Consider the following 10,638-nt stretch of genomic DNA (forward strand, 5'->3'; position numbering starts at 1 on the left):
GGAATCTATATCATCTCTCATTACCTCCTTCCCCATTCCCTGCCTCCCATCCCCTGAGGAGCCACCCCTCAGCCTTCCTTCCTCTGTCTCCACAGATATTTGTTCCATCACTGAAAAAGCAGAGAAAATATAGGTCCTCCAAGACCGCCCTCCCTGGACCCGAGCCTCACTCTAACCCCCGCAGCAGCCTCCTCCCTACGCTGCCTGCCTCCCGTCCTCCTCTGAACTTGCTAATCAGGCTTCACCCCGCCATACCCTGCAGCTGCTTTTGCAGAGGTTAACAATCTTCCCCTGGTTGGATGGCATCACTGACCCAATGGACATGAGTTTGAGTAAACTCCAGGTGTCGGTGATGGACAGGGAGGCCTGGCATGCTGCAGTCCATGGAGTTGCAATGAGTTGGACACAACTGAGCAACTGAACTGAACTGAACAATCTTCCCCTAATGACCAAACCTATGTTTTCACCCCTCTGTTACCACTTCTGATTATTCCTCCACCTGCCTCATAACTCTTTCCATCTGCTCCTTTGCCTGCCCTTTAAACGTGGATTTTCTAGCATTCAGGGGGTATGGCCTTCTCATAGCTGTACCTGCAGGTACAGGTAGAGAGAAACAGACTTCCCAAACTCACGCCACACACCGATGACTCACAAATACCTCCTTGCACCTGATCTGGTCGGCTCAGCCCCAGCTCCCAGGTCGCAGCGACCCAGACATTTGTGCTGAGCTGTGTCAGGGACCAGCCTGACACCACCTTTTCACCTGCCTGCCTGCTGTTTTGAGTGCTCTGCTTGGGAAAAAGTAAAGCCTTCCAGGGCGAATGTGGGAGTTGTCACAGCCTCTTCCTTTTCCTCAAGTCCTGGTGGCTCAGACGGTAAAGAATCCACCTGCCAGGGCAGGAAACATAGGAGGCACAAGTTCAGTCCCTGGGTCAGGAAGATCCCCTGGAAGAGGAAATGGCAACCCATCCCAGTATTCTTGCCTAGGAAATCCCCTGGACACAGGAGCCTGGTGAGCTACAGTCTGTGGGGTCGCAAAGAGTCAGACCCAATGGAGCGACTAACACTTTCACATTCCCGTGGTCACAGTCTGGGGCCTCTCCCTGTGGCCGCCTCGTAGCTGACATGCACCCCCTGGACAGCAGCAGCTCGTCCCTGCCCACCCACTGCCTGTCTGGTCCTGCCCTTGAGCCCGTCGCCTCGCTAGGATGGCTTCTCCGTACCACAAAGCCAGGCGACTGGGTCTGTGCTCAAACTAGCCCATCTCTCAGTGGATTAGCTCATCTTTTCTGGCACCTCTGGATCCATCTTTTCCTCTCTGATTTTACAGCACAAACCCTCCCCTCAACACACTCACAGAACAGACACAGACACAACAGACATATTACCAAACCAAAGTTCAGTCACCTGAAAAGCAAATTCACTCTACTGACACCAGGTCATGGTGAAGGAAAGTACAGCATTTACTTCAGGGCGCCAAGCAAGGGAGTGGCAGACAAGCCTCAGATCTACCCCACTTTGGTCTTTGAATGAGGGTCCTTTTTTAAGGGGGAGAACAGAGAAGCTGGAATTAAACATCATCTTGTGACATTTCATAATCGTAGTTTCAACAGCCGGGGTGTTTCTGGCTTATGATTCGCTCTCCAGGTGGTCCGTGTCTTGGGTATCCATCAGCTCATCTTGCCCTGAGTTTGTACATGAATGATCAAATATCTACAATAGCGATTTCAGCACCTTAACCATGTTATCAACAACAGAATATGAGTCATCTGACTGGTTGATTAGTGTTCAGTTAACACGGGGTTGAGGCTTCTCCGGTGGCTCAAGGGTAAAGAATCCACCTGCCAAGCAAGAGACTCGGGTTCTATCCCTGGGTCAGAAAGATCCCCTGGAGGAGGGCATGGCAACCCACTCCAGTATTCTTGCCTGGAGAATCCCGTGGACAGAGGAGCCTGGCGGGCTACAGTCCATGGGGTCACAAAGAGTCGGACATGACTTAGCGACTGAACAACACAGGGTGGAGGTCAAAGGGGATGAGAAAGGGAATAAGGTTTCAGATGGAGAAGTTAATGAGACTCAGTAAGTGGACCTGGTTTCTGGGGGGCTCAGTTTCATGCCAGCACAGCCTCGCCCAAAGCCAGGCTGCCACTAGCCTTCATATCCCGTCTCTGCGGTATGAGCGTCTGGAAGGCGCCTCCTCTCCCATCTGGGGGTGTGATTCAGGGCTTCACGCTTTTCCGCACCCAGGGCCATCCCACCCCTGCCCTGCCTGCAGCTCCACGTGCACCCAGCTGTGAGCTGCGGGCTGTGGCGCGTCTGCCCCCTCCACTCCTGGCACCCCAGCTGGGCTCCCGAGCACAGCACCTAGGCCAGCATGAGTGGGTTATTTGATGTCTGTCATCAGAGAGTCTTTCTTGCCCCGAAAGGGTTCCGTGAAGAATGTTCAGACACGTGGCCAGTGCTAGCGCTCTGTTGTGGTGGTTTTTGCTCCAACAACAGACACTGATTCCATCTCCTCTCTCTGATCCAGTGTCGAGCATCCGTGGCATTCAGGAAGAGGGCCCCCCTGATGCTCAGCTCCTGAGGCTGGATAACATGCTGCTGGCCGAGGGCGTGTCCAGGCCCGAGAAGCAAGGGAGGGGCGCAGCAGCAGCGCCAGGCGGCCGTCCCAGCGACAGGGGCCTCGAACACTCTGGCTACAGGGCCAAGCTGTCCCAGATCCGACAGGTGTACCACTCTGAGCTAGAGAAATATGAACAGGTGACCTTTCTGCGTGGAAGAGTCTCTATCACGGGAATGCACGTGTGTCAAAGGAAAGCACGGTGGACACACTGCCTTCCCTGGGCAGCATCGAGCGGAGAGCCTGCGAGCTTGGCCTCGTAGCCGAGGTGGCCGATCGGACCACAGCCCCTTGCCATCCTTTCTCAGTAGCCAGCCTGTGTGAGAGGCTCGGGGGGCAGGGGCTGGTCCCACACGGGCCCCAGGCCAGCCTGCCGGGTGGTCACCTGCTGGCATGTGTGTCCCCACCCCAGGCCTGCCGCGAGTTCACCAGGCACGTCACCAGCCTCCTCCAGGAGCAGAGCAGGGTCAGGCCCGTCTCACCCATGGAGATAGCGCACCTGGTGGGTGTCATCCACGGCAAGTTCAACAGCATCCAGATGCAGCTGAAGCAGAGCACCTGTGAGGCCGTGATGACCCTGCGCGCGAGGTTCCTCGATGCCAGGTCAGGCCCTGCCCCCAGCCTGTGACCTCAGGAAGAGGCAGCAAGTCCTGCGCTGCTTTGGGTCTGAGTTACGGGAGCCTCCCAGCCTAGGCAGGGGCCCTGACTGCGGCTGTAGGTGCAGGCCTCACACAGCCTCCAGGAAGGCTATGAAGTGCTGACTGCTGCTGAAACAGCCTCTAGGAGATCAGAGATGGGGATGAGGCCCCGCGGATGATCCCTGGCTGAGGCTGTCTGTCTTCTCAGGCGTAAGCGGCAGAATTTCAGCAAGCAAGCCACAGAAGTGCTGAATGAATACTTTTATTCCCATTTGAGCAACCCATACCCCAGTGAAGAAGCCAAAGAGGAGCTGGCCAGGAAGGGTGGCATCTCGGTCTCCCAGGTGATGGTCCTTCCCCGCCACACCTCCCTGAACCCAAGAGGCACACCCAGGGAGGTTCATGAAATGTGTGGCGCAGGGGCTGAATGTGGCGTGCAGCCACAGCCGAACGTGGGCCTCAGGCAGGAAGCCACACCGACACTCCCACGCTCCCTGAGGCCATGGGTGTGAGTGTGCGGTCGTGACACCACTGAGCATAGCGCTTAGTAGGGATACTTGGTGAGTTGTAGTCAGACTTTTTTTTAAACCTTACATTCTTTGTTTATGTATTTAGTTTTGGCTTTGCTAGGTCTTCACTGCTCCACAAGCGTCTCTCTAGTTGTGGTGAGCAGGGCTACTCTTCATTGCAGTGCACGGGCTTCTCATTGCAGTGGCTTCTCTTGCTGTGGAGCACGGGCTCTAGGGCAAGTGAGCTTCAGTAGTTGTGGCTCCTGGGCTCCAGAGCGCAGGCTCAGTAGTTGTGACACATGGGCTGAGTTGCTCCACGGCATGTGGGATCTTCCTGGTTCAGGGATCGAACCAGTGTCTCCTGCGTTGGGAGGTAGATTCTTTACCACTGAACTGCCAAGGAAGCCCAGTCATTAAGATTTAATATTCTCATATCAGAGGGGTGTGCTGTGTTCTGTCAGATGGATGGGGTGTAGGCTTAGGGGAAGAAAAAAAGCTTGGAGCAAAATTAGGACTTAAAGTGATAGACCAGCTCTCGAGCAGAAGTACCAATTCAGTTATCCTGGAATAAATTCAGGCATGTGCATTACCTGCTAGTTTCTCAGACAGTCCAGTGTGTGTCTGAGGGTACAAGACAGGCAACAGCTGGCTCCAGATGGGAAATAGGAGCGCAGGTTGGAGAAAAGACCCGGACAACTTCCGGCCACATTGGGATGACTGTTCATCTCAGTGGGATTGGGGTGGAGTCGGCGCTAAGGCGAGAGCCCAAGAAATACGTCAGAAGGTTTCGTTGTTTGTCTTACTGATTTTTGTCTGCGCTGGGTCTTCGCTGCTTTGCACGGGCTTTCTCTAGCTGCAGAGAGTGGGGGCACTCTAGTTGCGCTGCGCGGCCTGCTCCTCGTGGTGGCTTCTCTTGCTGTGGAGCTCCACAACACCGGCGCTCCGGCTTGGGCTTCGTTGCTCTGAGGCATGTGGGATCTCTCTGGACCAGGGATTGAACTCATGTCTCCGGCATTGGCAGGTGGATTCTTAACCACTAGCCCACCAGGGAAGCCCTTTCAAAAGGTTTTAAAATGAGAACAGTTAAGTACAGGCAGGCCGCAAATGAGAAACGGGCCAGGCAACATCCACAGGGCAGCGCAGGGGTCGGACCCGCCTCTGGCCGCAGAGAGGGCCGTCAGGGACCTGGACTCAGTAAGCGGGATCACCCGCCTGCAGGCGGCCACCCGCTCCCCTGTGCTGAGGGAGAGGCTGAGCTTCCAGCCCGGTCAACCTGCACCCTGTCACCACCCTCTGCCCCAGTCCCTGCCGAGTCCAGCAGCAACTTGGGGACAGTGGCGCTCAGGAGCCCTGCAGGGTCCCACAGGCAGTGAGGCCTCACGGGTGTCCTCACTCACCCGGAACTGCCGTGGTATCCTCAGCGCTTCGGCCAAAGCCGAAGTGAGGGCTGCACCTCTAGGACCTCGAGGCCCAGAAGAAGTGGGAGGCATGGCAGCCCATCTGTCCCCAGGAGCAGTTGTCTGGAAATGACCAGATTCACTTCAGGGCCTGCCGCCTCAGAGAGCAGGCGGGTCTGGGGTCTACACTTCATCTGGGGAGAGAGTTTGTGAGAAAGGTTTGAAAAGCACTGGCCACATTCCAGCGACTCCTGCTCGGTGGCTGGGCCCCACCATCCCCACCCCCCACCAGCAGCGGAATTCTGTCCTGGGACCCCTCCCCGCTGCGGCGGCTCCTCGGGAGAGATGGCTGACAGCTGAGTGTGGCTCCAGATGTGGTGCAGGCTGTGAGGTTCACTTAAGGAGAAAACAGTGGAGCAACATTAGGCACAGGTGTTGCAGATGAGACCGCGGATGTTTCCAGGAAGGATCAGCTGCAGGTGCAGGCTGAGGAGGCCCGACGGGGAAGGGCAGGAGAGCCGAGCCCATGGACGGGGCAACGGGTGGGAACCTGAGTGGCTATAGCTACATGGACCAAAGGGGCCAGAGGGACTGGGCAGGGAGTGGCTGGTGACGCCGAGCTATGGTAGCCTTGCAGGGAGGGCATCTCGCTCCTGTCCAAGGTGCTGGGACAGACCCTGTAGGGAGGGCGGGCCCCGGCCTGAGCCAGCTCCCCCTCAGACACCCACTCGGGAAGTCTGCTCTTCACCCCTCTAAAATGCCAGTTGAATTCAACATGGAAAACTGCTCGCCGACATTCTTCTGCAAACTTCAACACAGACGTGTGGGTGCATTCCTTGGAGGTGAGTGGGAGCCAGGTGCTTACCTGGCTTGGTTGTGAGCAGGTCACGCTCACACCGAGGGCAGGAGAGTTGAGAGCAGGGAACACATGGGGCTTTTTCTGTCCGTGGCTGACACTGAGAGGATTACAGAGGGACATTAAAGAAACTAATTTTTAAAGGAGAAAAGCTCATCCACAGTCCTGCCAGGCAATTCAGCTGTGTTTCTGTTCAAGAAAATGCACACGTCTCACACGTGCGTGAACCTGCAGGCCCAGGCGCCCTGCCTGGGGATACGCGGCATTTCCGGTTGTGCATGCTCTTGCCGCTGGGCGCTGTCCAGCCTCCCCCCCAGCCAGGGGACGCTTTCGTTGTCATGGTTCTTGAGGGGAGGGGAGGGCGCACCTGGCCTCTGGCGGGTGGAGACCAGGGATGCTGCTCAGCAGCCTCAGGGCCCAGGACACCGCCCGCCCAGAGAGCGATCCACGGGCAGGAGCCCTGCCCCAGAGGGCTCGCGCAGAGGTGCTGTCAGGGCTGGGCCCCTGGGCCGGCTCCGTGCTTAGGAGACGTGTGTGACTGCAGCTCCCTCCCAAGCAAGGCTGAAGGCTGCCTGCGCTGCGCCCCGTGCTCAGCTCCTCCCCTGATCCGTCAGGTGGTCCTTTATCCTTGGAGAAGCTTTGGATTCGGCTGCGTGCTTTGCTTAAAATGCATTCCCAGAAACGCGGTTGCTGGTGCACGTGTCCCGCGTCGGGATGCAGCCTGCTGCCTGCAGTGAGCAGACACTGGTCTCTCCACGCGTGTGACACGCTCCTGCTCTCCTCCCACCTCCATCCTCATCCCAGGCTCCAGCAGCAGCGCAGCTCCTCCCTCTCTGTAAGCCACGCCGACTCCAGGGCGCCCCCAGCACACAGCAGACATCTCCCTGTGCCCAGGGTTCATCAGCGCCAGCTCCAGTCTCAGCCTCTCACCCCTCCCGGGGCCACGCGCCGTCGCTCAGCAATGCCCTCATGTCGTGTCTCATTGCTCCGTCAGCTTCTCCAGCGACTTCTGCCTCTGTGTGTCCACAGGTCTCCAACTGGTTTGGCAACAAAAGAATCCGGTATAAAAAGAACATGAGGAAATTTCAAGAAGAGGCTGCCATCTACACAGCCAGGACGGCGATGGACGCCACTGAAGTCAGGGGCCCAGGGCGCGAGGCCAGCTGCCCATCGATGTCCCACTCCAGTGAGTGAGGCCGCCCAGCCCAGCTTGGCGGCTCCCCGAGGCTGAGCGCGCTGAGCCGCCGACGGGCCCTGCACATGCCTCTCTCCTCTGCTCACACGGTGGGGTTCCCGTTCCCACTGCAGATGGTCCCCGTCAAATCACACAGCCCCGCCAACGGTGCGGGTGCCATGGGGACAGGAGGTGCACCCCAGAAGGCTGGTCTCCCCACTCACACAGGCTGCGGGAGGGCCGGGGGCCGTGGGAGTCCCGTTCATGGCCTCTCCCTGACCCAGGGGGCTGGCGAGTCCCACCTGAGGCATCGCTGCACCTCCCAGGGCAGGAACACTGGTCCTGACCCCTCCGACCCCTGCAGGCTCCTCTGGCCCCTTTCCGCTGACAGGCCCCGGGGACGCGTTTGTCCGCCTGCAGACGCTGGCCTGCCTGCAGCCCACGCCCCGGGGAGGCGGCCTTCTGGCCCAGGTGAGTCTGTGGGGTCCCCGACCCTGTGACGAGCAGGCATGGAGCCCCACGGGTGGCAGGTCCCGGGGACTGGCAGGCTCTGCAGGCTCTCGTGCAGGGCGTGACGACCAGGTGGGCCCACCAGGCCCTCATCACGGGGATGGTGCAGGCGGGCGGAGCCGCTTCAGGGAGCTGGGCACCATGGGCCGCTCCGCAGAGACCTCGGTCCTCACAGGACTCGGGGGCATGGCCGGCTCTGCCTCTTGGGAAGGGGCCCTCCCTCCCCGAGGAGGCAGAGGCTGGGGCGGGAAAATGAGGCCCTGGGGGGCTGGAGGTGCAGCACCCTGAGCTCAGAGCCTTCAGCATGCCTCGCCGTCCCGGCCACCCCCTCTGCTGGTGCCCAGCTGGGCCAGAGTGGAGGTCCATTTTGGCGGCTGGGAAGAGCATGGGCCTCGGAGCGCGGCTGTCTCAGGATGTGCCCTCAGGAAGGTTCTCAGGGTGAGGGACGCCATCCCTCTCGCGGCCCCCCACTGACAGCCACGGCGGGGGGCGGCTGGGGGCCGGGCCCACACTCAGGACTGTCCTGCTGAGCTGTGAGGTCCCGGTGTGACATGGCCACGCAGCAGTGGGCAGGGTCTTACGCAGCCAGACTGTTTGCTTCAGAGTCGAATCTGCCTCCTCAGCGTCCCCCTCTTAAAGATGCAGGGAATGGATGCCTCCTGCTGCGGTGCATCCCATCACCGTGGCAACCCCACGGCCCCCAGAGAGCACCTGGCAGAGCCAGCACTCTGATGCCAGCAGGTGGCCAGCTCATCCTGCTCTGCGCTTGCCCAAGGCCCAGCGCCGCGAGCACAGTAGGGGCAAGCCTCTGAGAGTGACTCGGGGTGAGGGGTCCGTGTAGCACGTGGGAAAGTGCGGGCTGTGGTGTGCACACCCAGCTGTGCCCCAGTCCCCTGGCCCGGGCAGGCACAGATGCTCTTCGAGAGAAGGTCTCCAGGCTGAGCACCCCCGCTCCCCCCCACCCCCACCCAGCTGGGCGCCGGCTCCTCAGCCCTGAGCTGCCCTTTGGCTCCCAGGCCCACACTGGGCCCCAGGCCCACCTCCCAGGCCTGCCAGTTGAGCCCTCCCCTCCTCACTCATGTCTTCCTGCTGGGGTCACAGGCCTGTGGTGTCCATCCAAGGGCAGAGTGTGTCCCCCTGTGGCCGGCGTCCCCACCCCGGTGTTTTCACACTGAGGCTGAGTGCAGCAGCGCCAGCCTTCCGATGCTCTTGCCCAGCACGGCCCTCCGGCAGGCCCTGGGGATGTGTGGGAGGCAACAGCCGTGGGGAGAGCAGGAAGGGAGCCGGGTCTGGGCCTCGTGGGGCTGGAGGCATCAGAGGGTGCAGGCAGGGGGGTTCAGCCTGTTCAGGAAAGTTTGAGAATGAGGAAGGAGAAGGGGAGCTTGTGCGTTATTGCTCTCGTGGGCTGCAAACAGGACTCACCTTGGAGCAAGCAGCCATTGTCAACAGTGGTTTCCATGATGGTGGGGGTCTGTGGACGGACACCCCAAGGTCACGTGTGCCAGTACATCCCCACGGCACAGGCAGAGTCCCCCCAGCCAGCAGCCATGGGCCCTCCCCTCCTGACTCCCAGTCAGACACGCGTCCTGCTGGGTTCCTGAACCTCCTGCCGCTCAGCACATCTCACCGCGGTCTCTCAGGGCCCACTGTTAGCTCCCGGCCCGCCCGGGTCTCCCTCCCTTCTCCCCGGCCAGCGGAAGCCAGACCTTGCCAAGGAAGCACGTCCATGTGGAGGCCAGCTGCGACTCAGGGCGGACCCCTGCGTGCCCCCTCATCTCCTGGCTCCTCTCGCAGTTCTCAGCACGTCCTAAGGGACGTGGAGGCTGGACGGGCCACCAGTCTTCACGGCCCCCGAGTCTCTGTCTCTGTCTTTTCAGGCCAGGGGCGGCTGGCCAGGGAGGCAAATGCCAACCGCTTCACCCATTGGCAACCCCGGCAGCGTCACCTCAGACGCATCTAATTAAGTGTTGGGGCGAGCGGAAAAGAGGACGATGTGACCTGCTCTGGTTCCCTGGCCCTCGAGTTCCTTCAGAAAACCCAGAGCTGACGGCAGAGGGCGCCCCATGAGCCGCCGGCCAGAGACACCAACAGAGTAACAGACGTAAACAGAGTCGTCTGCTTACGAACTGGGATTTGAAACAGCTTGAGATGCAGCTTGTTCTCCCAACACTTGTTTTTATATTTATACATATATATACATATATATATATAGTAATTTTATGGTTAAGACTATGAACTATTTCTAGAAGATTCTGCCATTAAAATTTTGGACTGATTTTGCTTTTGCTGCCATTCACCCCAGATCTGTTGCTGGCAGTGGCTGACAACGCAAGCGCAGTTGTGCGAGTTTTGACCTTTTGCTCACTGGTCCGACCCGGTGCCAACTCGCCCAGACACTGCCTCCCTCCCTGACTTGTGTTCTGTTATGAAAATGCAGTTTTGATTTAAGTCTGTTGTGAGCTCAGGGTTTTCCCAGAATTAGTTTGGCACTTTTCGTTCTTATGTTAATACAAGTTCTAGCATTTTCAGTTCAAATGTCATTCGAGACAATAAACTTCCCAAGCGCTTTCCTGCCTCTGTGCTCTTGAAATGCCTCTGGCCTGAGGTTCGGGCTCAGCGTGCCCCGCCTCCCGGGTGTCCCTCTGTCCCCTCACCTGGTTCCTCCTCTGCTTCAGCCTTCAGGTGGGACCTTCGCTCCATCTCCTCTTCTTCTTGCCCTCCCTGGGAATGAAGATGGGAGAGCTGGGGGACTTCCCTGGTGGTCCAGTAGCTAAGACTGTGGGCTTCCAGTGCAAGAGGCCCAGGTTCTATCCCTGGTCAAGAAACTGGATCCCACGTGCCACACTGGAGTTCACATGCCGCACCTAAAGTGCCCCACGCCACAGCTGAGGCCTGATGTAGCCAAAACAAGATGGCAGGGCTGGGCTGTTGGAA

At 58.9% G+C, this 10,638-nt stretch overlaps 1 protein-coding gene across 1 annotated transcript in view; it reads left to right on the forward strand.

The window, feature by feature from the left end:
- PBX4 (PBX homeobox 4) overlaps positions 1-10,271 on the forward strand; it is a 50,930-nt gene extending 40,659 nt beyond the window's left edge. Inside the window, exons 3-8 of the mRNA XM_043910806.1 lie at positions 2,531-2,760; positions 3,033-3,223; positions 3,467-3,602; positions 7,050-7,206; positions 7,559-7,665; positions 9,582-10,271. Of these exons, the coding sequence (XP_043766741.1) occupies positions 2,531-2,760; positions 3,033-3,223; positions 3,467-3,602; positions 7,050-7,206; positions 7,559-7,665; positions 9,582-9,668 (908 nt within the window). The 3' untranslated portion in view covers positions 9,669-10,271. The remainder of the gene's footprint in view (positions 1-2,530; positions 2,761-3,032; positions 3,224-3,466; positions 3,603-7,049; positions 7,207-7,558; positions 7,666-9,581) is intronic.
- Positions 10,272-10,638: the final 367 nt, after the last annotated feature.

This window comes from Cervus elaphus, chromosome 9 (assembly GCF_910594005.1).
Source record: "Cervus elaphus chromosome 9, mCerEla1.1, whole genome shotgun sequence".
Taxonomy (NCBI): Eukaryota; Metazoa; Chordata; class Mammalia; order Artiodactyla; family Cervidae; genus Cervus; species Cervus elaphus.